At 52.2% G+C, this 24,444-nt stretch overlaps 9 protein-coding genes across 9 annotated transcripts; 7 read left to right on the plus strand and 2 right to left on the minus strand.

Annotated features, from left to right (window-relative positions):
• The first annotated feature begins 101 nt into the window (after positions 1-101).
• ASPACDRAFT_76319 (RNA-DNA hybrid ribonuclease) lies at positions 102-2,031 on the plus strand. Its single transcript, XM_020204686.1, has 3 exons — positions 102-654; positions 707-1,283; positions 1,381-2,031. Exons 1-3 carry the CDS (start codon positions 450-452, stop codon positions 1,826-1,828), a joined length of 1,230 nt encoding a protein of 409 aa, XP_020059598.1. The 5' UTR covers positions 102-449; the 3' UTR covers positions 1,829-2,031.
• A 579-nt stretch (positions 2,032-2,610) lies between these two features.
• ASPACDRAFT_40583 (putative Na/H antiporter) lies at positions 2,611-4,473 on the plus strand (the record flags this gene model as incomplete). The annotated part of the gene is made up of 5 exons (XM_020200780.1): positions 2,611-2,728; positions 2,787-3,460; positions 3,511-3,593; positions 3,640-4,048; positions 4,120-4,473. The coding sequence occupies 5 exons, from the start codon at positions 2,611-2,613 to the stop codon at positions 4,471-4,473; spliced, it is 1,638 nt and encodes a 545-aa protein (XP_020059599.1).
• A 472-nt stretch (positions 4,474-4,945) lies between these two features.
• On the plus strand, positions 4,946-7,257 carry ASPACDRAFT_40584 (uncharacterized protein; the record flags this gene model as incomplete). The annotated part of the gene is made up of 4 exons (XM_020200781.1): positions 4,946-5,248; positions 5,331-5,674; positions 5,735-6,075; positions 6,263-7,257. The coding sequence occupies 4 exons, from the start codon at positions 4,946-4,948 to the stop codon at positions 7,255-7,257; spliced, it is 1,983 nt and encodes a 660-aa protein (XP_020059600.1).
• A 989-nt stretch (positions 7,258-8,246) lies between these two features.
• On the minus strand, positions 8,247-11,006 carry ASPACDRAFT_23817 (mRNA-binding ubiquitin-specific protease UBP3; the record flags this gene model as incomplete). Its single annotated transcript, XM_020199226.1, has 5 exons — positions 8,247-9,284; positions 9,343-9,505; positions 9,564-9,670; positions 9,723-10,454; positions 10,512-11,006. The coding sequence occupies 5 exons, from the start codon at positions 11,004-11,006 to the stop codon at positions 8,247-8,249; spliced, it is 2,535 nt and encodes an 844-aa protein (XP_020059601.1).
• A 608-nt stretch (positions 11,007-11,614) lies between these two features.
• On the plus strand, positions 11,615-14,435 carry ASPACDRAFT_114186 (RING-type E3 ubiquitin transferase MAG2). Its single transcript, XM_020195778.1, has 2 exons — positions 11,615-12,227; positions 12,289-14,435. The coding sequence occupies exons 1-2, from the start codon at positions 11,991-11,993 to the stop codon at positions 14,158-14,160; spliced, it is 2,109 nt and encodes a 702-aa protein (XP_020059602.1). The 5' UTR covers positions 11,615-11,990; the 3' UTR covers positions 14,161-14,435.
• A 472-nt stretch (positions 14,436-14,907) lies between these two features.
• erg4 (c-24(28) sterol reductase) lies at positions 14,908-17,363 on the plus strand. The gene is made up of 5 exons (XM_020204687.1): positions 14,908-15,013; positions 15,181-16,215; positions 16,268-16,599; positions 16,656-16,873; positions 16,936-17,363. The coding sequence occupies exons 1-5, from the start codon at positions 14,976-14,978 to the stop codon at positions 16,945-16,947; spliced, it is 1,635 nt and encodes a 544-aa protein (XP_020059603.1). The 5' UTR covers positions 14,908-14,975; the 3' UTR covers positions 16,948-17,363.
• Positions 17,364-17,472: 109 nt separating this feature from the next.
• Positions 17,473-19,068, plus strand: ASPACDRAFT_114195 (dienelactone hydrolase family protein). The gene is made up of 6 exons (XM_020195779.1): positions 17,473-17,674; positions 17,794-17,877; positions 17,998-18,149; positions 18,214-18,465; positions 18,547-18,658; positions 18,737-19,068. The coding sequence occupies exons 1-6, from the start codon at positions 17,614-17,616 to the stop codon at positions 18,889-18,891; spliced, it is 816 nt and encodes a 271-aa protein (XP_020059604.1). The 5' UTR covers positions 17,473-17,613; the 3' UTR covers positions 18,892-19,068.
• A 2,197-nt stretch (positions 19,069-21,265) lies between these two features.
• On the plus strand, positions 21,266-22,515 carry ASPACDRAFT_23431 (chitin synthase export chaperone; the record flags this gene model as incomplete). The annotated part of the gene is made up of 7 exons (XM_020199200.1): positions 21,266-21,295; positions 21,358-21,393; positions 21,460-21,556; positions 21,618-21,705; positions 21,764-21,857; positions 21,913-22,246; positions 22,298-22,515. 7 exons carry the CDS (start codon positions 21,266-21,268, stop codon positions 22,513-22,515), a joined length of 897 nt encoding a protein of 298 aa, XP_020059605.1.
• A 588-nt stretch (positions 22,516-23,103) lies between these two features.
• On the minus strand, positions 23,104-24,410 carry ASPACDRAFT_114200 (uncharacterized protein). Its single transcript, XM_020195780.1, has 2 exons — positions 24,156-24,410; positions 23,104-24,028 (listed from the first exon to the last, which is right to left on the minus strand). The coding sequence occupies exons 1-2, from the start codon at positions 24,170-24,172 to the stop codon at positions 23,560-23,562; spliced, it is 486 nt and encodes a 161-aa protein (XP_020059606.1). The 5' UTR covers positions 24,173-24,410; the 3' UTR covers positions 23,104-23,559.
• Between the last annotated feature and the right edge of the window lie 34 nt (positions 24,411-24,444).

Below are 24,444 nucleotides of genomic sequence, written 5' to 3' on the forward strand. Positions count from 1 at the left end.
CTCCTCTCCCTCCTCGTCCTCCTCCTCCTCCCACCCCCCCCCCCTCCCTTCCCATCCTACCCCCATTTTTCCCTCCCCGCTTCGTTGAGAAACTCCATCTCCCCCCCCTTCAACCGTCCAATGCTCACCGGACTTCTTTGTCAACCTCAATTTACATTTCTGAACATCCAGAAGAGAGCCTCATCACCACCGGTCCTTCATACAACAGATACTATTCCACCACGCCTGTCTGTCGGCTTTGTGTTGTAGCTCCGAAACAGGGACCTAGGGGTGCCCTTTTGAGCTGCAGGTTGCGAATCCCCGTTCCTCGATTTGAATTTCGCCAGTTATCCCACCGCCACACTCCTCCAAGCGACTTGAACCTTGACCTTATCCCCGTCTCGAAATTTGTGTTTTTCTTTGTATCCAACACTCCGCTCTCTAATCTGCCGAACGGCGGCCTGGACGCCATGAGCAATACCACCTCTTCCCCTACCTCCGTGCTTGCTACAAACACCTCTTCCCGCACAAATTCTTCCGCATCCACCGCAGGTACCAAACGCAAGCGCAATGTCGTAGGGAAATACTATGCCGTCAAAGCGGGCTATCAGCCGGGGGTTTACTACAGCTGGACCGATTGCCTGACCCAGGTAACTGGGTACAAGGGAGCCGTTTGTAAGTCGTGAACGACCCTAGTCGCGCGGTCGCTGACTGACAACCATACCAGTCCAGGCATTTTCTTCTTTCGATGATGCGAAAGCCTTTCTCACGGGGGCCACCGTTGGCGCCGGTCGCGGCGGAAACAACTCAAGCTCCGATCCCCCCAGATATTACGGCGTCCAGCGCGGGAGAGTGCCCGGGGTCTACACCGACTGGTCAAAGGCGCAGGAACAGATTAAAGGGTTCACCAAGCCGCGATACAAGAAATTTGCGACCAGAGAGGAAGCCGAGGCATTCGTGAACGAAGACCAAGGAAACAGCGCCACTTTCGCAAAGGCCGCAAAGTTATCGGGGGCACCAGGTCTGACAGACGCGGTTCCGACGGATGCGCATGGCGTAGCTTTTGAGCCAGGAACCGGACCTTTACCTCCTGGGACCACGGACGGATTTGATCCGAATGTGCTTCTGGATCCCACCACTGGGAAAGTGATCTACAAATCTGCGGATCAGAAGGCTGCCACAAAGCTACAGTCGAATGCTCCCCCGGGGATGTTGCGCATCTACACCGACGGTAGTTCCCTCAAGAACGGGAGAGCGCTGGCTTCAGCGGGTGTGGGCGTATATTTCGGCCCAGGAGATTCAAGGTTAGTGACTTACCAAGAGATCATTTGTGTCCTTTCGAGCTCCCGGCTGCAACACGCTAAGATCGCCAAGTTTCACTAACTCTTCATCACTCAGCAGAAATGTGTCCGAGCCTCTACAGGGTAGCCGTCAAACAAACCAACGAGCGGAATTGACTGCAATCCTTCGAGCTCTTGAAATTGCTCCCCGCCATCGGGATGTAACCATCTTCACAGATAGCCAGTATTCCATCAAGTGCGTGACACTCTGGTATCGCAAATGGCGACAGAATAATTGGATGACAGTGGGCAACAAACCCGTGGACAATAAAGATCTGGTCGAGTCGATTTTGTCCAAAATTGACGAGCGCAACGAGCTGAACGTCCAGACCTTATTCGAATGGGTGAAAGGTCACAGCTCGCATCCAGGCAACGAAGCTGCCGATCGCCTGGCTGTGAATGGCGCCCAACGTGGAGTGGCCGAGAAGGCTGCGGCGATGGCAGCAGCAGCCAAAGAGATCCCGGATGATCTGTTTGATGATGATAATGACGATGACGACGATTTCTAATGGAGAATCTACTCAGCTGAATCCTGGATGGAATGGTGCATTGAACAATGCTCCGCGCTGGTCTGCTGTTGTGCTGTTGTGGTACTTGATTTGCGTTACATTCGAGTAACTCCGTTATACCTTCAATGTGTATTTAGCTTTCTACACTGACAGATTACCCCTGGAGGGAGAGATACCAATGGACTACACTGGATGCTTAGCTGCCCGAATGTTGATTTCTGAACACATGTGGATGGGTGCATACATAGGCCTACAAGAAAAGTTAGGCTCAAAGCGGGATGGGAGTTTGCTTTAGGTAGTAGTAGTAAGTAACTCCGTAGTTGGCCAAGCCTTAAGAATAATAGCCGCCGGGTCTTTCCTCCCACTACCGAACTGGCCCCCAAACTTAACCTATTCCTTCTTCCTTATTCCACACTCCGGATTACCTTGTCAATATATCTATTTAGGATCTCACCAGGACCCCATTAGGACCTCACGCGTTGCTTGAGCTGATTGCTTCGGCACTCTTACCCTCTCTTTGCTCTGTGTCACCCTCTCTTGCCATCGAGTCTAAACCCCGCTCACTGCTTGCTTCCCCACCAACCGTCAATCTGGCTGCTGCGAAATCCTCGATTAATCGAATGATCCAAGGACGCCACCACGCAGTCACAAGTGCTCTTACTATGATTGAATAACACGTGCTTGTGGATTTTGACATACCTAGACCCTCAGAAGAACAAATACCGACGAAATTGTCTCTCAAAGCCGGTAGTTCTTACCCGGAGACTGACTGACCGCCACCCATGCCTACCCTATCGTTGATCAATTTCAACATAGTCTGTGCGACGTTAGGGGGATTCATCTCCCTCTTTGGACTAGTCTCCTACTTATTCAAGGAGAGATTGTACCTGTCTGAAGCCTGTGCGTCATCATTTTAGACAGCGATTGATGCGCCAAAACCAAGACTGACACTTCGTAGTAATCTCCTTGCTTGCGGGAGTCATCTTCTCCCCGCATGCTGCCAACTTCATTCGACCCGAGGAGTATGCCCTCGGGTCGGAGCAGAACCTGGGGGAAATAACTATGTACTTCACCCGGCTTGTACTAGGGGTCCAGCTCGTCCTAGCCGGGGTGCAGCTCCCCAAACGGTACCTGCAGCTGGAATGGAAGAGTCTATCTCTGCTCCTGGGACCGGGCATGGCGGCCATGTGGATGTGCAGCAGTCTAGTTGTCTGGGCCATGGTCCCGGAATTCCCGTTCTTGCATGCCCTCATCGTGGCCGCCTGTATCACCCCGACGGACCCGGTGCTTTCAAACTCGATCGTCAAGGGCAAATTCGCCGATAAGCATGTGCCCCGTCCGCTGCAGCGCATCATCGTCGCGGAGTCCGGGGCCAATGACGGCCTTGGGTACCCATTTCTGTATTTCGGCCTGTATCTGCTCAAGTATGTCGAGATGGGAGGTGAGGCCTACAGTGGTGGTGCGGGGAAGGCCATAGGGCTATGGTTCTATGAGACCTGGGCGTATACCGTGCTCTTGAGTGTGGTCTATGGCATCACGGTCGGTTGGATCTCCCGCGAGCTGCTCCATTGGGCAGAGGAGCACCATTACGTGGATCGAGAGAGTTTTCTCGTTTTCGCTATCGCTCTTTCGGTAAGCTCGAGCGTCAGTCGGATTGCGTGCACTGCTGATTTCAGTTGCAGTTGTTCATTGTCGGTACTTGTGGGTTGATTGGGACCGATGATCTGCTTGCCTGCTTTGTGGCTGGTAATGTGTTTACGCAAGAGTAAGAGACCGCTTTCCTGATACTTCAGCTGGTACTGACGGAATAGCGACTGGTTTCGACTTGAGACCATGGACGACTCATTGCAACCCACTATCGATATGCTTCTCAACTTGGCGGTCTTTATGTGGTTTGGCGCCGTCTGCCCCTGGTCGTCGTTCCTCAACAACAGTGTCATTCCGATTTATCGGTTGATCTTTCTGGGAATTCTAATTCTGCTCGTCCGTCGCATGCCAATCGTGTTTGCCATGCACAAGTATATTCACCAGATCGAACATCTCTACCAAGCGGGGTTTGTGGGCTTTTTCGGACCCATCGGCGTGGGAGCCATTTTCTACTTGTCGGTATGTCGGGAATTCCTGCAGGGAGTTACAGCCAACGGCACCGTGCGGGAAGACGCGCAAAAGCTTTCCGAGGCAGTCGATGTCATTGTGTGGTTCCTGGTCATCTGCAGCATCGTGAGTAGTCCTTTAAATCCGGCTACGTCTTACCTTCTCGTGGAGACCTGCTTCTCTAACCCAATCTGCAGGTTGTGCATGGCCTCTCTATTCCGCTGGCTAAAGCGGGCTACCATTTGCCCCGAACAATCTCGCAGGCTCTCAGCACCAGCGCGACCCAAGAACAAGATCCTATTCCCATCGAAAACATCAGCTTCACCCATAGTACCGCGACGCGCAACTCAGAATTGTCGCACAGTCGGGGCCGTAAACGCGGTGCTGGGACCACGTCCAGGGATCCACCCCCGCAAACATTCTTCCAGATTGGCCGCCCAGTGGTTCCGACTACATCTCTGCGTGATCAAATCGGGGTTGGTGGTGCGGACGAGCCCGCTCGGCCGGTGAATCTGGTCACTTATGATAACGAGGCTGGAAATGCGGCTTAAGGTGTGGTGGTGGGGCTGCAGGGGGAGCTGAAGCCTGGAGGTGTGGGGCACTGGCCAATAATGCGCTGTGTGGCTGGTCGATCATAGATGGATGATACGAGGGCGTAGGATGGGAGTGGAGATCGTATCAAGAAGAATGTTTGTATATGAAGGTGTTCATGATGCTGACATGAGGCAGCCGGAATGAGGGGAACAACTGCTGTATATACCTTATATTCTGGTTTGTGATTGAAGAAACTGTAGGTACTTGGCATGAAATATTGAGGTGACGGTGTGATAGTTCTCTTCCTTGTGTCGATCACGGTGAGTGATTTCGGCCGATCCAAGTCAGATCGTTGAAGCTTAATCAATAGTTCAGTCCAAACTACACCCCCACCCACTTGACCTGTGTCTCGGTTTCTTAAGAACCCTCAATCTTCAGCTTCGTGCTTCCCACCTTCTTTTCCTTCTTTTCATGTCATCACACAACACCATGACCATGGAAGAAGACTACGACACCCCGATCACCATCGTGGGCGCTGGCCCCGTAGGCATGCTTCTGGCCTACCGCCTCAACCAATTCAACATCCCCTTCCTTATCGCCGATCAGAACACTCAGACCACCAAATGGCCCAAGATGGATCTGACCAACTGTCGCTCCATGGAGATCCTGCGCGTTATGGGTTTGGCCGACGACTACCGCGCCCAGGAAAACAGCGTGCCTGTCTCCACCGACTTCGACACGCAGTTCGTGACCCGGATCATCGGACCAGAGAGCAAGCTCCTAGGCACTTGGGTAAGCTCAATCCTCATACACTCACTTCACATCTCTTTGTGCGCTACCCGGGCCAGTCCCACTAACTCACGCGCAAAACAAGCCCGTCCCCTCCGTCACCACCCAGCGGGAGTTCAGCCGCCAGACCAACGACGGCACTCAACCCGCCGAACCGGGCCAGCGCTGCTCGCAAGTCATCTTCGAGCCGTGGATCCGGAAGCTCATCCTCGCGCAAGCCGACACCGGCAACGCGGCGATGCAGATCCGTCTAGGATGGAAGTACCTGCACCACGACGAAGACGCGACGACCGGGGTGGTGTGGACGACCTTCCTCGATGTTGCGACAGGTGTCGAGCATCGCGTGCGCAGTCGCTACCTTGTCGGCACGGATGGAGGAGGCAGTCGCGTGCGTCACGCTGCGGGCATCCGCATGCTCGGAGGACCGATGTACGTTTCACCCTGCCCTCAATCTTCCCTCGATCCCCTCCCCATTGACATGAAGCCCAGGCCCATGCGCTTCTACCTCGTGCACTTCCGCTCCCAGGAACTGGCGCGCTCGTTCCCCTTCGGCCGCTGTTGGCATATCTTCTCCACGAACGGGGGGTTCATCCTCGACCAGGACGATAAGGATACCTTTACCGCGCATTTCCCCGTCCACTTGCTCCCGGAGGGGGAGGAGATCGACCCGAAGGAAGTGGTGTATCGAACTCTCGGGGGCCCGCTTCCCAGTCAGAAGGCGGTGATCCAGATCGATGAGATCCTGGTGCACAGTGCCTGGACCCCGAATTTCAGTATCGCCGAGACGTATCTTAGTGAGGGTGGGCGAGTCGTGCTTGCGGGTGATGCGGGTGAGTTTGATTATCCCTTTTCCCTTCCCAGGCGGCAGTACACCTATACCTCGGGACTGCACACATCACCTTTCCTCCGATGTACCTTCTGATACACCCCCTGCTACCTACCTTCCATGACCCCAACACCTCACACCACCTACTCCAAACTACGATAACCTCCCCACTAACACAAAACCAAAATCAGCCCACCGCACCCCCCCGCACGGCGGATACGGTCTCAACAGCGGCCTAGCCGACGCCTTCGACCTCGCCTGGCGCCTCGCCGCCCTCATCCAATCTCCAAGCTCCTACGGCGGGCCCTTGCTCCTGCAATCGTACACCCTCGACCGACGTCCGGCCATGATCCGAGCCCTGGCGCGCTCGCACCGCCACCTCCTCGAACATCTCAAGCTGGCCGCGATGTTCCCGGACCCCGTTGGCATTCTGGAGCGGGACGACGACGACGACCCGGAGGCCGCCGCGCTGAGGCAGAAGATCCGCGCGTTTCTGGAGGGGTCTGGGCCTGAGACGCTGGATCGCGGGGTGGAGTTGGATTTGAGGTACGGGTCTTTTGGGGTTTGGGGGGATGACGATGATGATGTCGAGAAGGAGCGGGCCTGGGAGGCGGAGAGCTATGTTCCTTCAACAAGGCCGGGGCGTAGGGTTCCTCATGTTTTCTTGCGGGGCTTGGAGGGTGAAGAGCGGGATGGGCTGCTGGGGAAGGAGAGGAGTATCTATGATGAGTTTGGGCCGGCGTGGAGTCTGGTTCATTTCGTGGAGGAGGAGGATGAGGAGGGCGCGCAACGGCACGGCGGAGGTGAGGATGGCTGTGCTGCTACGGCGGGAACGATCGTCACCGTTGCGGCCGCACGGGGAATACCGCTCAAGCTGGTCAGGCTGGTCAACGAGACCCATGCGCACCGCGTCTGGGGGGCGAGTTTGGTCCTCGTGCGGCCGGATACTCATGCTGCGTGGCGTGGGCCGTGGAGGCTGGACACGGGGCCTGCAGTTGGCAAGGCGTTGGAGACAGAGCAGGTGGAGGCAATCTTGCGCGTTGTTACTGGACATGAACGCTACAAGGGTTACCAACCGGATCAGGCGCTGGCGAGCGAGGAGAAAAGCTTTCTAAAGCTGGTAGAGGTGTTCCAGCCCGAAGACCTGAGTGTGCATTCGGCGGTGACTATTGCCGAGGACAAGTAGACAGTGAGAACCTCGCTCTACCATTGTCCTCAAATATCCATGTCAAATTTGTCCATTTACTGCTACAAGAACCATTGTATCACTTATCTTAACGCATTTTATTTCTCAACGCTTTTTTTAAATCGTAACTCCAATCCTTCTTTTGAAACGACCTCCGCCGCCCCGATTTGCATACACCATACCACACCACACAACATTAGTAGGAAGAGAGAGTCCTAAATGTCTGATCGCAACAGATAATCCCCCACATGCAACCCATCATAATCATCATGCAAGCCAGCCGAAGCCCCCACTCACCACCCCCCTCCGTGATTCCCTCTATCAAGATCTTCTTGATAGACAAGTCTATAAAAGAAATTCATGCAGTCGTTAATAATCCCGTCCACGCCACATCAAAAGAACCCATCTGCATCAGCGAGCAAACCAAAGGGCTATGCGAGGAAACTGGGGTATATATCAGAGCGACATCCCACCGGACTGCACCGCAAACGCAAAAGATCGTGAAGGAGGTGGATCAACTACAAAATGAGAGAGAAAAATGTATCATGATAACCACAAGTCAAAAGAGGATAGAGAGAAAAAGAGAAAAGCAAATCGCAATACAATACGAATAGATTGAGATAATCCCGCCATTAGCAGCGACATAAGAAAAGAAAATAGCAAAACAAGTCTCGAACAGCGAATCGTCCGGTTGCAGGGAACGTGCCCAACAGTCCCCGCGCTGACTTATGCTGCTGAAAAGTTGTAAGAGGTGTAATCACGGACTCGTGGTTACTGGTCAGCTGGTGGCCAGCTGGTGGTTTGCTGCCTGCCAGTTGAACCTTGATATGGTCCTGGAATTGATGGCTGAATATCAGTCCTTGAGGGTTGTCCTCGTGTGAGGCAACAAGATAATAGTCCCGGAGTGTCGGAAGGTGGGTTGATCGTTGTTTGGCTTGGGTCTATCGTTCTTGCTTCTTTCTTATCTGTCCAAACAACACTTATAGGATCTAAGCAATACGTTGGTAGAATAGCAGGTATGCCACCTTGTTGTCGCGAGCATTATAACGTCCGGCAGATGACCGTGTGGTGCTAGGTGGCGCCGATGATCCGTTAGTGCCGGACTTCTTGCCTGGCGTGCCATTGACCTGGCTCCATCCTCTCTCATTGTCAGATTGGTCATCCTGGTCGATATGATCGAAAATATTAGCATTGGAGCTGTCCCGCTTATGCTGTTCCATCGCGGCAGCCAAGACCTTAGGATCCTCCTCGCCACCGGCTTCTGCAACATCCTCGCTGCGTACGCGACGGATCACGGTATCGTCCAACCGAATCCACTCACGGCCATCTTGCCGGCGAACGTCAACAGTGTAATGGCCGCCACTGGCATTCTTGCCGTGGTGATAAATGACACCGACAAGTCGGTACTTGGGCAGCCCGCCCTGTGCCATCATGACGTTGCGCTTGTTAGGTGGGAACACCTCGCGTGGGATCTCCAGATCAAGGGGGTACCCGATCCGCTTCCAGATCTTCTGAGTGCCGTTGGTGACGCTGTCGTACTGGAATCGCTTGAGATGGAGGATAAGGACTGGGGGCAGGGACTCGATGAAAACCTGTTTGGTGGCAGTGACATTAGGACCACGCGCAGAATTGAAATCTCCCTGAATGCTCTCCGGCTTCGTCAAGCCCTTGAGAGCGTCAATAATGTTGTTGATCTCGGGGGACCCGATGTCAAGCTGCAGCGGCTGGTAGGGCTCCAAAGTAACAGAAGTCTTGTTGCCGGGAACCTTGAATTCGGATCGAATCTTTCCTCCAAAGATTCTCGTGACTGGGGATTCCTGGGAAATGTCGCCAGACGAGCGTGTGACTGCTGCCTTTTGCTTGTGGCCGACTTCCAACCAACCATCAGATTCTTCGGTTGCGTTGCCCGCATCGGTGGTCGATGTCGTGGTGGTAGATGGTGCTTCCTTCGCAGCACGGCTGCACTCCTCGTGCATCTCCTCCAAAAGGAAACCTAAGAATTCTTGTGCATCTTGCTGGTGGCCACGCTATAATCGAGCAGAGTTAGTATATGACGCTTCTCTTTTTCTGGTGGAAATTACTCACTCTCATGTCACGGAATCGCGGCAGCTGCCGGATCACATGGTAAACAAACTCCGGGATGAAAGCGTCACCATACTGCTCGAGCTCATTGGCCTTCAGCCTAAGCCGCAACTGCTCCTCTGTGTCAGCAGCATCGATGACGCGAAACTCCCTCATAAACATGATCCTAGAACGAAGTCAGTCTAGTTCAAATCTAAAGCAACGACGGAACGGGCATCACTAACAATGCATCGATCATAGGGTAGTCACTAGTGAAGCTGTGTGATGCTCTCCGCCCAATGTGTTCCAGAAATTGGTAGAAGGGGACACAGAAGACCAGAATTTGCAGGACCTGTTCCCCGGTTAAACTTACGGAATGGACTGCGAGTGGAGTACGAACTTACCGAGTTCATGTAGCACATATTGCCAGTATTGACAAGACCTCTGGGCTCCAGGAATCCAATTTTGTCGCTGAACTGAGAAACATCCTCGCCCAAGCTCATCAAAACATCAGCGATCATCTCACTTTTAGGCTTAACAACACCGTTGGTCGCAGCAGCAGAAGATCCAGAGGTACCGGCCGCTTTAGCCAAGGACTTCGATTTAACCAAGTCTGCCCAGGATTTAGGGGCTGCGGGAGCGGGCTGGGTTTTCTTGGCAGGCTCTTGGGCCTTCTCGCCGGCAGGCTCTTGTTCCTCGGTCACCTCAATAGTGCCGCTGATACTAGTACTCTTCGGCGTCTCTGAAGAGCGAGCGGCCTCGTCTTTGAGAGCCTGGAGAGGAGTTCCAGGAGCAGGGACAAAAGGAACGACCGGAACGACCGGAGCAGTGGACTTGGGTCCCTTCATCTGAGACGGGGGGCGACCAGAGAGGGTCTGAGTCACCGAGGATGGAGTGGTGGGTTGAGTGGAATTCGCGACCGACGGGGCGACAGATATGGTCGGCGTCTGGGGCTCTGAGGGTGTTGGCACACTTTCCGCATTCTCTGCGCCTTGTCCCGCATTGTGTTCAAGCCGCTGGGCGTCCTTCACTGGGAGTTCAACTGAGGCCGATGAAGATTGGAATGCACGGCCTTTGCGACGCCTGCGAGGAGCTCTGGCAGGAAAAGGCGATTCAGGATCAGACAGCCATGGGAGCTAGTTATTCCCCTCTGTTAGATAACGGGATAATAATGATTGATTCCAAGCGCTTACCGGTGGGCAGAATGGCTCTCTGGGGGCAGGTTCGGCCTGAACAGGAACCGGAGGCGGTGGTGAAGGCACAACAGGACTTGCCAGTGCTTGGGCCGGAATAACTGCGGGTGATTGCGCCTGGGTTGCTAAAGGCACAGGCGCCATGCCAACGGGAGACATGGTGGGTTGCAAGGGAGTTGAAGTTCTGGGCTGCATAGGAAGCGTCGGAGGATGGATGTGCGCTGGCGCCATGATCGGCTGGGAGGGCGGGTAGGTCGCGACATACATTGGGCCATATGGATGCTGGTATGGGCGGGGAGGCATCTGCATGGGAGGATAGGGGTACCAGTGGGAATATTGTTGGGGCGTGTATGCGGCCGGGGGAGGATGGCCGTTCATATGGGGATGAAAGCCCATGTACGCAGGCGGAGATCGCATATTCGGAGGGCCTGCGGTGTAGGGAATATCTTGTTGTCGACGAGGGGTGGGCGGCATGGGTGGCTGCCCATGGGGCATAGCGGGCAGATGGTGGTTCATCTTGTCCAGGCAGTTGGAGGAGAGAGAAGTCGCCTTGACGATTCAGCCACGCGTTGCCTCAATGGGAGCCATACGAGATCGTGAGAGAAAGACCGGACTGATGAGGGGGGTTTGCACCCGTCTAAGCAGCCATTCTAACTTTCAACGCCAAGTCTGAAAGCTAGGACTAGAAAATATGTAAAGAAGTTCTTTGGCGGTGAGAAGTCCTGAGGCGTTCGAAAGGGATCAGCGCGATGACGAGAAGACGAGAAGACGGAGAGAGGGTGCGCCAGAGAGCTCGGAGAAGAGCACGATGACACGAAGCTCAAGATGGAAAAATGAAGTACTGACCTAGGGCGATGACAGTGTAAAGGTGTAAGTAGCTCTAAGAATAAAAAATCTTGGGATGCGAGGGGAAGGGTGTAGGTAGATGAACAATGGAAAACACCCGGGGTGAGAGTAGCAGCAGCGGAGGGGGCAATAGGCGGGTTTGGCTGGGGAGGAGCTGAGAATGAGATGATGTTTTTTTGGCGGTCGGCACGTGCCTGAGGCTCCAGCAGGCCGCCAAGACATGACATACTCGCCCCTCCCTCCCTCCTCCCGAGTCCCCTCCTCCTCCCTCCCTCTCCTACTCTTCTTCTTCTTCTTCCCCTCGCTTCTCTTCTTGCGCGTCTTTTCTATTTGTTCTGATGCGACAGGGGAAGCCTCAGGTTCCTGGTGCTTCTCCCTCTCCTTTGCGCTACCCTTCGGGGTCTTCGTGATTGTTCTCTTGATCGCCATCTTCTTATCTTCAGTCCTTCTCCAAACCTCACCTTTCCCCTTCCAATCAGCTTTAGAGTGGCTGTATATTCTGCATCCCCAATCCTACTCAGTATACCCACAAGCTCTCATCATTTATGCGCTGCCGTTATTCACTATTTTCCCCTTTATTGGAAGGTAGTCAACCTCACTTCACGCCATCCTCCTCCTTGATTGCACATAATAATGTCGTCCAACCCTGGCCAGATTCCCACATCCAAAGCGGTGAATGTCCCGAGCCAGCCAGCCCCCGCGACATACCATTCATCTGAGAATAGCGCGCAACGACGCGCTGGGGGTTCTGGCAGTTTTGGAGCCGGCTTAACGTCGAGAATCCCTAGCTCCCAGAGAAACAATCAGGCGAGGAGGACTCAGCGACAACGGCGCCCGAAAGTGTTAGATGATGACGATTACAGTGAATCGGTATGTCCTCCATGGCGATATTAGCGGTGTCTGGATGAACTAACCGGCGCGACCAACGCAGGCCATTATGAAGTCTTCAACCAGCCGCAAGGGGCAAACGTCCATCACGCATCTCATGAATTTCTCTCTTCCCCCACGCCCTCAGTATCAGCCTCCGCCCCGCAATGCCCGCCGTTATACCTCCTGGGGCCCGGGCTCCGGTTATCACGCGGTGGATAAGGCCCGCTATGTCCATGCAAACTACCGTTTCATTGTGAATCCAATCCAGAACTATCACACCCAGGCGGCTAACGCCGACGTTCACTTGGACTGGGATTCAGTTATTCAAGTCCTGGTGTCGGAACAAACTCAGTCCGCCAGTTGTCCTATCTGTCTCTCCACTCCGGTTGCCCCGCGAATGGCTCGATGTGGTCACATCTTCTGCCTCCCCTGCCTCATTCGCTACATGCATTCAACTGATGAAGAACATCCGGTGCCTGAAAAGAAGCCACGTTGGAAAAAATGTCCGATCTGCTGGGATTCGATCTACATCTCCGAAGCACGCCCTGTGCGGTGGTTTCGTGGTCAAGAAGGTGATCTTCCTGTCGAAGGCGGCGACGTCGTTTTAAGGTTGGTCAAAAGAGTTCCTGGCAGCACCCTAGCGCTGCCTAGAGACGGGGCCGAAGACATCGCTCCCGGTGCGGATATTCCATGGTACAATGTTGCTGAAGTCGCCGACTATGCGCGGATCATGAAGGGAGGCGAGGACTACATGAAGGACCAATACGATGCAGAGATTTCCGGATTGCGAGCGCAAGAGGTAGAAGACGAACTCCTGTTTGGGGACGATTCTACATGGAGCAAGAAGGCAGTTGCCGCCATCAATGAGGCGAAGTCCAGATTAGATGGCATCGGGAACCCTCCAGAGAATGTAGAGCGACAATTCGTCAACCTACCATCGGAAGCTGAAGCCGCCGTGAATTCTACATTACAAGATGCTGCACAATCAGGCAAAGGCTCATCCGCAGAAAGTTTCTCACCTGAAGGCGAAGGTCTCGACGGGACCCTAGAGAACAGAGTGACCGCCAACAATGCGGAGCGTGCGACTGAGGCGCTCGATCAGCTCGACTTGAACCCGACCGGCTCCAAGAACAAAAAGAGAGATCTTGGGACTGGCCGTGGCCCTGAACACCCGTTTTACTTCTATCAAGCTCTACCTCATTTCTATCTTTCCCCGCTGGACATTCGGATTCTCAAGGCCGCCTTTGGTGATTATCCTTCATTCCCTGCCACTATTCTACCACGGGTTGAACGAATCTCTACTGGGCATATTGTCGACGACGAACTTCGAAAAAGAGTCAAATATCTCGGTCATCTCCCCTATGGATGCGAAGTGAACTTCCTCGAATGCGATTGGCGCGATGTCGTTCAGCCCGAGGTTTTACAGGAGTTCAAGTCTGAAACCGACAGGCGGAGAAAGCGGAATCGAGATAAAGAGGCCCGAGAGGAAAAGGATCGCATCCGTGCTGAGCGGGAAGAAAACGAGAAGGGCTGGGCTTCTGCGTACCGAAAAAGACTTAGTATTGGTAGCAGCAGTGACCCTCCGTTTTCTGACCGTGATTTCCAGCCTTTAGCAAGCGGCGCTTCAGGCCTTGAGATGTCTCCTCCGGAGGAGGGGGGCTTGGAGTCTTCATCAGCAAGTCCGCCCAGCAGTCGAACAGTCTGGGGCACGGCAGCGGTGGCACCTCTTTCCCACCCGTCCAGCTCTCAGGCAGCCACTTCTGATGGTTGGCTTCGAGGCTGGGAAGAAGAGCTCTGGGCCCAGCAAGAGCGAGAGGCTCTTGCTCAATCAGCTGCTGAGGGGGCCAGTACGCCCGCCTCCTCTTCGGGTGGGAAGAAAAAGAAAAATAAGAAAATCACACTCATGTCGACTAACATCCAAAGAGGCGCTTGACTGCTCAGGACCTCATAGCTGGTATTTCGTTTCAGGGAGCAAGGGGACATGTGGACATTTATTGGGAGTTACAAGGCAAATTCGCATGTAGACGCCAAATGTTTAAACTTATGTATGATCAATGATAAATATACACTCCTGTATCTTGTTTATAGCAGATATGTTGTACTGTTCAATATGAACACGAAGGAAAGGAGTGTACAGTACTTCGAAGTTGCCATAGTCATGAATACTTAGAGTCCGTGGGGGATGCAGTTTGTTGACCCAGCCAGGCCAATCATTGAGTATGAGTCGGTTAGTGTGCGTCTTTAGCCAGGTGTTCAGATCCTTTCCCCTGCAGATCCCACTAAGTATTGGACGAGTGTAGACTAATCAGAAGCTTGAAAGGCCATTATCTGTAGGAAGCAAGTGTTATGTGACTTTTCAACTAGAGTACAGTACAGTCAACCCATGAAAAGGAAAATGTTGCTGAAGCTATAATCTACAGGCACTGACTAACTAGTTGTAGTACTCATGGTGTAACTTATAGTTCCTATGTACGGGAGTAGTATGTACATACAGTACTGTACTGTAGAAGTGCCACCGCGCGGGTAAAGAACCCACTCAGTCTTAGTGTTTCCCCGACCCTGGTGGGCACTGGGCACTTGTTGTTCTTCCTCGATCGCCCCATCATTCTCTCTTTTCCCTTCCTCTCTCCCCTACCCACCCTCTCTTTGTACAATATCAGCTCTGTGGGGTGCTTCATCTCAATCGTTCCCTTATACCTACACTCGAAAAGTGTTATTAAACTCAATTGACTGCATGGTCCGCGCACAATGACCGTGACTCGTTCCCAAACGGGGAAAACCCCCAAGTAAGTGATTTGTTTTGCGCAAGGGTGAAAATCTCCCAACAAGGAATTCGACTGCCTACGCAGTCTGATTACCTCAAACCCTCCCTCTCTTTCCCTTCGCTTCGACTTCACCTGCGCGCATAATAGCTTCGCGGCCACTTTGAGCTCACAACTGGATCAATGGCTAGGAAAATGGAGCGTCCTGGCTTCATCGAGACCCCCGGTCGCCGAGTGACCCGCAGCAGCGTTGCGCCATCCGACGACACTTCCGATTCAGCAGCAGATGCTTCAGGACAAGCCAAGTCATCGTCTCGAAAGCGCTCGTCACCCAAGGTTAAGATCGAAGAGACCTCGGAGGAAGAGACAAACACACCCGCGACCAATGGACACCCCGCCATTTCGAACGGCAAGAAGCCACGCATCATTGATGGCTGGGAGGAGGGCAAGGACCCCAAGGTCGATCACAGCGGACATTTCGAGTTTGGAGGGTCTTTGGGTGTATTGTGCATGATGATCGGATTTCCGATGCTGATGGAATACATGTGGCTCGGTGCCACCTATTACGATGGCAAACCGCCGCTTCCTGAGCCGGGCCAGAGCATCCCTGAGTTCTTTGCGCATCTTGGTAACTTGCTCTATGCGGGTGCTTTCCCGTCTCTGAAAGCATGGACGATATATTGGGTATTTTTCATCTTTGAGGGGGCTTGCTATGTGCTTCTCCCTGGTATCACCGTCATGGGTCGTCCTCTGCCGCACCTCGGAGGAAAGCAGCTCCCTTATTACTGTTCCGCTGTCTGGTCCTTTTACACGACAATCGCCTTGGCCTTATTGCTCCACTTGACCGGCATTTTCAAGCTTTACACGATCATCGATGAATTCGGACCTCTCATGAACGTGGCCATTCTCTCTGGTTTCATTGTTTCATTCGTCGCGTACTTTTCAGCGTTGGCTCGAGGCGCAGAGCACCGTATGACTGGGTATCCCATTTATGATTTCTTCATGGGTGCCGAGCTTAACCCTAGAATGTTTGGTATTCTAGACTTCAAGATGTTCTTCGAGGTCCGCCTGCCATGGTATATCCTTCTGTTCGTCACTATGGGTGCAGCTGCCAGACAATATGAAACCTACGGATATGTATCTGGGGAGGTTGGCTTTCTTCTCATGGCTCATTTCCTTTACGCCAACGCCTGCTCAAAGGGCGAGGAGTGTATCGTTTCTACATGGTGAGTTTTCGGTTCGGGACGCTGTCGGCATATCAGGCTAATGAGGAATCAGGGATATGTACTATGAGAAATGGGGTTTCATGCTAATCTTCTGGAACCTTGCCGGAGTGCCTCTGAGCTATTGCCACTGTACTATCTACCTTGCCAACCACGATCCCGCTACCTATCGCTGGAACCGGTCTTTCCTGATTTTCCTCTACGTCGCGTACCTCTTTGTGTACTGGGTTTGGGATACGACCAACAGCCAGAAGAACCGCTACCGCCAGCAGGAGCGTGGTACTTTGGTGTTTCGCAAGACTTTCCCTCAACTCCCTTGGCAAACACTGAAGAATCCCAAGACCATCACAGCTGAGGACGGTTCGAAGATCCTTGTTGATGGGTGGTGTAAGTTTCGCAGCGGAACCCCGACATTAGTTATAATTCATGCTGACCTCTCACAGACGGGAAGGCGCGCAAGATTCACTACACCTGCGACCTGTATTTCGCATTGAACTGGGGCTTGATCACCGGCTTCAACAGCCCGTTCCCATGGTTCTACCCCGTCTTCTTTGCATGTATGATCAGCCACCGCGCACTGCGTGATATTCAACGCTGTCGGAACAAGTATGGCGAGGCGTGGAGAGAGTATGAGAGACAGGTTCCCTACCTGTTCATTCCTGTAAGTTCGCCTTTTCAAATTTCTCTCTCTTACATGGAACATCAACTTATCAGACGAATTAGTACGTCTTCTAAATGACTTCATGTGCTGGAAATCTCCAGCGGTACAATGACCATCTCTTTGTAAGGCCGACCTGCGCCGACAAAAATGATCTTGTCAACTCTTCGACCTTGGCTCTTTTTGTGAGCTCTAATAATACACTCTTGTAATCATCATTCCCGGCCTAACCCTGGAAACTCCACTTTGTCACTGACTGCTACCCAGTGTGGCGAATCAGATTCCTGATGGGCTTGCCGGTGTAGGCTCTATCTTTCTGGCTTGTGTTATTTCTACTTCCATGAAAATTATATAATTCCTGTACATTATTAAAATGTTTGTTCTTGGTTGTTTCCGCCTTTGCCATTTCAAGATCATATATATGGCTTACGGCCTTCGAGCTATCGTCTGTGTCTTTTAAGATACCAATGTACATTCAAGTGCAATTCAAGCCACCTTAACATGACCGACCGGTGCACATATGCACTGTAGCACTAATCTTGAAATTGGACTGATAGTACGCGGATCACATGACTACCCCCCCCCCTCCCCCTCTAGGCTTATCGGTCGGCAATCAGTCCGGAGCTGCAACCCCGCCGAGCTAGCTATTTATCCAGCTGCTGGAGTCTTGCTCGGACGAAGATTGAACTCAATCAGAAGGCAATTGACATCCCATTTCGAGTATCTGCAACGACTCTTTCATCATGTTGATCCAAGAATCCTACCACGATGTGCCTACCACAGCGGACGGCAGTGGGACCATGCGTATGTTATAGAACTCGCGCAACCAACGTTGATATTCGGCTCCTACCGATTAGAAGGAGCTTTTCCATAATATCGAACCTGAACACTGAGGGCGCGAATGCTAACATGTACCCTGTCAGGTATTTACGTCTATCATCCCACCATTCCAGGATATCCCAAAGCACGGTTCCCGGGCGTGGTAGTATTCAGTGAGATCTATCAAGGTATAATCCCCCCGCCTTATCGAACCCATTGCAGCCCGGAGCAAAATCACCCACCGTTGAGCTGATCTCTTGCACCACTGTATCTGAGCCCAATCCGTTGACATGGGTTCTTAAAATCAGTTACCGGCCCCGTGGCGCGCTTCGCCCGTCAAATCGCCGGTCAGGGCTATATTTGCACCGCCCCCTCTAGCTACCACGAATTCACCGGTCCGGAAGCCCTTGAGTATAATGCCGAGGACACCGACAAGGGAAATGAATGGAAGATCAGCAAGGTAACAGCAGTCTTGGGATAGTATTGGAGGAAATTGTGCGCATGCTAACTCCCGATGACCACAGAAAATCGCTGCCTACGACGAAGACGCCTCTCTCTGTGTGGACTACCTCCTGTCACTGCCCACCTGCAATGGACGCGTGGGCGCAACGGGTATGTGCCTGGGTGGCCATCTGGCGTATCGGTGTGCGCTGGATAGCCGGGTGAAGGCGGCAGTGTGCTATTTTGCAACCGACATCCATAGCCACACACTTGGGAAGGGCAAGAATGATGACAGTTTGGCCCGCGCCGGAGATATCAAGGGAGAGTTGACTATGGTGAGTTCCTGTCTTCCTTCGAGACTTTGAGGAGAAAGGGGGAGGAAGTGAGTACAAGCATAGTCACTGACGTTGATGCAGATTTTCGGTAAAAACGACAATCATGTCCCTCCGGAGGGAAGGGATCTGATCCGCAAGACACTTCACGAGAAGGGGGTCTTGTTTAGCTTTTATGAGGTGGCCTGGGCGCAGCGTACGTTTTACCTTCATCCCCCCTATCATGGTTTCTAGGTTCGGTGGCGAAAGGTGTTGCCAACGCTAACGTGAACAGATGCTTTTATCCGGGATGAGCTCAGCAAGGGACGTTATGACCCTGCTATTACCAAGGTGTGCTTTGAGATGTTGCTCGAGTTGTTTGGACGGACTCTCAAGCTGGATTTGGGGGAGCATGATGGGAAGGAGCTGGAAATTGAGGATGTTTGCTAGTGGGCGCAGTTCTTCAAAACGAACCGTTGCGTTGGCGTCAATTATATAAAAGCTCCAGCACCACGCCTCTTGCCGTAGTATAAACATCTAGCACCGCTGGGGTGAGTTGTCATGCAGTGTACTGCTCAACCTACTTTCAATCTCCTTGAGACGTAGAAAACCATCTGTCTGTACTTCTGACAGGTAATTTGCTCTTACTTTACAGCTTTGATTATCAAGTAAGGTCCTGAAAACATCTAGTGGTGTCTACGCAAGGGAGCGCAGGAGCCTGGGGAAACCGAGCCAACTGACGATCGGCCTATGGGAGACAGCCCCGAACAACCACGAGTTCGTGCCGTCCCTGTGGAAGTGTGGATTGTCCGTCGGCGAGGATGCATGAACAAATGTATGTAATCAATGAGAGATGCATGATTGGGGTCGATTCATCTGAGACATTGAGACAAGGAAGGGAGCTCGGGCAGCTCTGTCGATCGTCATGACCGTAAACATCATCGGTTAGCCTAGGTTGATAATGATGATGGGATACTCCGTAGTACTACGGAGTACTCATCAGATTGTGGCTGGGGCGGGATGGCGGTGAAATCATCCCGACGTGCCATGCTGTGCCATGCCATGCCATACCATCAACATTCGCCAGCACTTCCACTCCGTCCTCCGCCCGTACTAAGAAGAAAATGGCAAAAGAATGCTGCCTGTCAACGCTAATCGGGCTATTGCCAGGAATCTGGCCAGCGTCATCATTCTTCATGAGGGGAAAGCTGGGACTAAAATAGAAGTGTGGGATTGGGGAGCCGTGGGTATTGCCCTCGTCATCCATGGTCAGCCCAGGGCGACCCTCTCTTTGTTTTTTTTTCCTCTTTTGATATCAACCAAGTGAGCCACCCGATTATTTTTGATGGAACCAAACCACAAAGAAGGAAGAGAAAGAGAGGGAAAGGGGCGAACGTCTGAAATCAATTCTCTTGATCATTCATACGTTAGCAAAACTCTTGAGTCCTCATCCGCAGGAGGCTATTTTCTGGGGGAGCTGGAAGGACCGCAGTAACAACAGTAGCAATTCATGTTTAAGTGAGGTTTTGGTTCCTGGATTTGCTGCAGGGTTTTCTCCTCTCCTCTTGTTGGTCAATTCTCATTTAGTCCTTGTTCTCTGGCCCCTCCACACCCCCCAACGGTGGTTCTTCCGGCCGGATTCTGGGCTGTCTTTTCCACTCAGGGCTGACCATTCGTTGTTATTTGCTGGATGCCGTATTGTGAGTCGCTCCATCACGCTTTTAGCCCCGGGCTAAACCCAGAATCCCGTTCCTCGCTCTAATCTCTCTAATCATCTCTCGACTATCCAGTCTAGCCTACTCATAGTTTAGTCTAGTTTAGTCTCTCGTCTTCCATGTCTCGTTTGTTTTTCCCTGGATCATGGACATGGACAATTGATTGACTGGTTGCTTGATTGATCACGACAAAGAGTACGGAGGTGCTGTCTGTACCTAACCTACCGACCTACCTACCTACCTACCTCACTATCACTAGTTACACCTCTTGCGGCCTTGCCTTCGTTCTCACCTTTCTCCCTCTCTCTCTCTCCCTCTCTCTCCCTCCTTCTCTCCCTCGCTGTCTCTCTCTCCCTGTCTATCCCCTCATCACCATCATAGCCATCATCCTTCATCTTAGCCGCCGCCGCATTTCTCCTCTACATACGGACAACGATTCTCTTTCTCTCGCTCCCTCGTCAGCATCGCCAGCTTCTCACCCACCTTCACCACCTTCACCACTTCCCAGTCCTTCCATACTAATCCATCACTCTTCCATATTTCCGCTCCCCCCACGTCTTAATCCACGTCTTAATCAGCACCGGTGTTTGACATATACGCTGACAGCCTGACGCTCTCCCATCGCTCGTTGCATTCTGCCAATCATCGTTTCCAGAATTGTTTCTGATTCTTCACATCTTTCGCTCCTCCATTTCTGTCGCTTTTCTTCAGCCCGGTCTCTGTCCGAGCTGCTGCACGACTAATTGCCAACCCAACGTGTCCGCCATCCCGTGTCTGATCCGGCGACTACCTAATTTAATTCGTCTGCCGCCAACTCTCTCTTCAGGCTTTATCTTTGTTTATCTTCCTTTTTCTTTTTTTGCTTTTCATTATCTCCAAACGGGACGATCTTTCGATCGACAAGGCTCTCTTAATCCTAATCTTGACTTTCGCATCTCTTGAACAGCGATCTGCGGCGGAGCTATCGTGACCGACGTGGGTCCAGGCAGGGAAAACCAACTAATTCAGTCATCACTGCCATCATCATTACCTCTCGAAACACCACTTTAAATTCTTCGCTACTCCTCACCACCTGACCGCTGTCGCATGTTGCTCAGCCCATCTTAATCATGGGTTCGACGCAATTTGGCAATTTCAACGTGGGTTCACAATTGAGCTGCACCTCGAGCTTGAACTGACCGTGGCCGATTTGCACGTGTAGGACTTTTGTCGCGATTCCACCTTACCAGTCTGCAATGTATGTAATCCCTCTCACCATGTCTCACTCGGACTTCGGAATATCGCTGACCATTGCCATCTTCAGCTATTTGTCTCGAATAATCAACCTCCAAACAAAGCTTACGGTGGATGTGTACTCAAGGGCATTGAGCTCAGTGGTGACCGATATCTCAGCAATTTGGGTATGGCATGATAGTCGAGAGGGACGAGAGGGAAAGTTGATCTCGACTGACGTAGCAACAGGTTCAATTCTCCTGGCATTCATCTCCATCCTGACGACACTTTTTCTGCTATTCAGATCTGACCGCAAACGAGCCGCAGTTGGAAGAAGGTACGCAATAAGAACCAATTGGGATATCGGAGACCAGATGGGGAACTAATTGATGCAGGGAGATTCAACTATTCTTGTTTGGCTTTCTCATCATCGAAATCTGCGAGATCTTCTCCGTGGGTGGATTCCCTCTGGACGGTGCGGTCCGAAAGGTTAGTTTGCCCAACTTGTCCGCGACGCTCGGCGCCTTATCTATTTATCGTACAGGGTTTCTCGGCGGTACATATTGCTGCTATTACTGCGACATGCTGGATTCTTCTGCTGAATGCTCTGGTGGGCTTCCAATTCCTTGACGACGGCACGCCCGCTTCGATTGGCTTGATTGTCGCCTCTGGTCTTGTCCTCTTCATTGGCACGGGATATATTGCCTTGGATACGGCTTTCGACTGGACAGGCGAATTCGCAACTACCTCCTCGAACCACTATCGCAACATTGCCCTTTATGTGCTGTACCAGCTCTTCCCGCTTGTTTGTCTCGTCTTGTTCTATGTGTTCGAAGTTATCCTGGTGGTGCGAATTCTTGGCGAATTCCGGCCGTTGAGTATGTTCCTCCCCACTTGTTGTATACTTCATGATTCTGACTTGGCTGCAGTCTATTTGACGGCTGCTGCACTCCTATTCGCCATTGGCCAGATCTTCCAATACGTGATTAGCGTTCATCTGTGCGAAGCATCGAGCGGGAAAATCAATGGTGCGCTGTTCGAGACTCTGTTCACTTTACTGGCAGTAGTCACTGTGTGGTTCTTCTGGAGCAGCATCACGGAGGATGACTGGCCCATGCCGATGTCAACCCCTGGAGGCTACCATTAAATCAAGGGAACCCTATCATGATTTCCTTCATGTCTTTGCGACCATTACGCACATTTTGTTTCCATGTTTCTTCTCTACGATCCTTGCACATATAGTGCCTCAATACCCATTTGGATTTTGTTCTCGGTCCTCGCGTCGCATCTGCAATTGCGTGTTGCGATGAAGGCCCGTATGTTTACCATGTTTTGTGTGATACCTATTTCACCTTATGTTTGATGTTCTGCTAATGTGCCTCGGTGTGAGTTATGTTCTAACGATGACTTACCGCGGCGAGTGAGCCCGAAGGATCACCGTCGGCTATATTTACTGCCTTCCTGTCTCCGTTTCTTTTCACCTTGCATTAGATACCTATTTGTATTGTAATTAGTCGATTCGATGTTCAATAGGACGTACGCAGGAGATGTCGAGTCACATGACTCCAGTCTTGGTGTCGATCTAGGTCATTCGTTGATCCCTGTACATACCACCACTTCTGAAGACCTTCTGTGAAAAGTTTGCTCGTGTTCCAGATTACTCTAGGTATGACCAAAGTACCCCATTCTGGAAAGGAAACGCATACATCAAACTTCTCATCTTACGAAATGACTGCGTCGGGGCACTTGCAGGGCGCCTTTGAGCTTCCATATCATCAGGATTGACTCCTAAGAATATGAAATAGGAATAAACTTCAATATATGCTATGTACAAATTGAATCAGAATCACCCACGCCGTATCCACTATCGTGTCGCCGAATCCCTGGCTAGATAGTTCTTCATACTCAAAAGGCTATTTCTTACCTTCGCAAGGACTCGTAGCGTACTTGCAGCGTACAGCATACAGCGCATTAAAGGTTGAAACGATGGAAACCGCCTCTCTGAGTCTGACTCATGCCTATGAGTCCAAGCAAGCTCTCCTTCTATCGCTCCCCACGAGTTATAGAACTAAGGATCCCGAAGTGACCACCGGCCGGTATATATGTAGACAGGGGCAAAAGGCACGACACCAACCACCCAATATAATGTTTTTTCCCTGATCAGAAACCACCCCGCATCCCCGACTACCACTTAGAGCCTCACCTTGACATCCACGCACGGCAAGGTCCACTCCCTCCGGCCCAGAAGACTGCGCACCCACTCCATGCCAATCCCCGTCCATTCCTGCGGTACACCCACCTCGGCCGATTGGTTCAGGGCGAGCCGCCGCTGCGCCTCATCGATGACGGCCCCGGACAGTGTCTTGGCGGTCGAGGTCACCGTCTCCAGGAGATAGTCGGCTAGGGTCTCGTTGGCGGGACTGACCGGGCATGAGGTGGGCGCGACGGCGGCGGCGGCGGGGGTGGTGTAGCGCGGACTGAACCAGTCGCCGCGGAGGTCGAAGAAACACCTGTCCGACCAGTGGCAGGAGGAGATGAAGAGGATGAGGAGCAGGGCGGAGCAGTAGATGCACGGTCGGTGGAGGATGTAGGTCAGGGTGACGAAGGAGATGATGAAGAGGGGGGAGGCGTTGGTGGGGATGAAGAAGAGGGGAAGCCAGCTAGATTAAGAGGTGATCAGTATGATGAGAAGGTAAAATGCATGAGAAAAAGCCGAGGTGAGCGGTGTGGGTGATTAATGGTGTTGGGAGGATGGATAGATGGAAGACATAGAGGTGGGCGCCTTACCTCCGAAGGCAGAACATGGTGAATGAGGTGGTTTATTGAGAGTGTTGTCGGCTGTTCAGATCAGACGGTGAACGGATGAAATCAGTGGCGAACAGGAGTGTCTTGCGAAGAGTTCCGTAGAGAGGTTGGAAGTAGAGTAACGGGAAGGAGTCTCAAGGTGATTGAATAAGATCATCTCATTGCGAGTGCGCATTCATGATCTCCGTGTGTGATGTGACTGGAAGTTGCGGAAAGAAGGGAGATTGGGTTGTTGGAGTTTGCTGAGGTTGTCGGTTGTGTTCATCATCTT

Source organism: Aspergillus aculeatus (genome assembly GCF_001890905.1).
Source record: "Aspergillus aculeatus ATCC 16872 unplaced genomic scaffold ASPACscaffold_3, whole genome shotgun sequence".
In the NCBI taxonomy this organism is placed as follows: domain Eukaryota; kingdom Fungi; phylum Ascomycota; class Eurotiomycetes; order Eurotiales; family Aspergillaceae; genus Aspergillus; species Aspergillus aculeatus.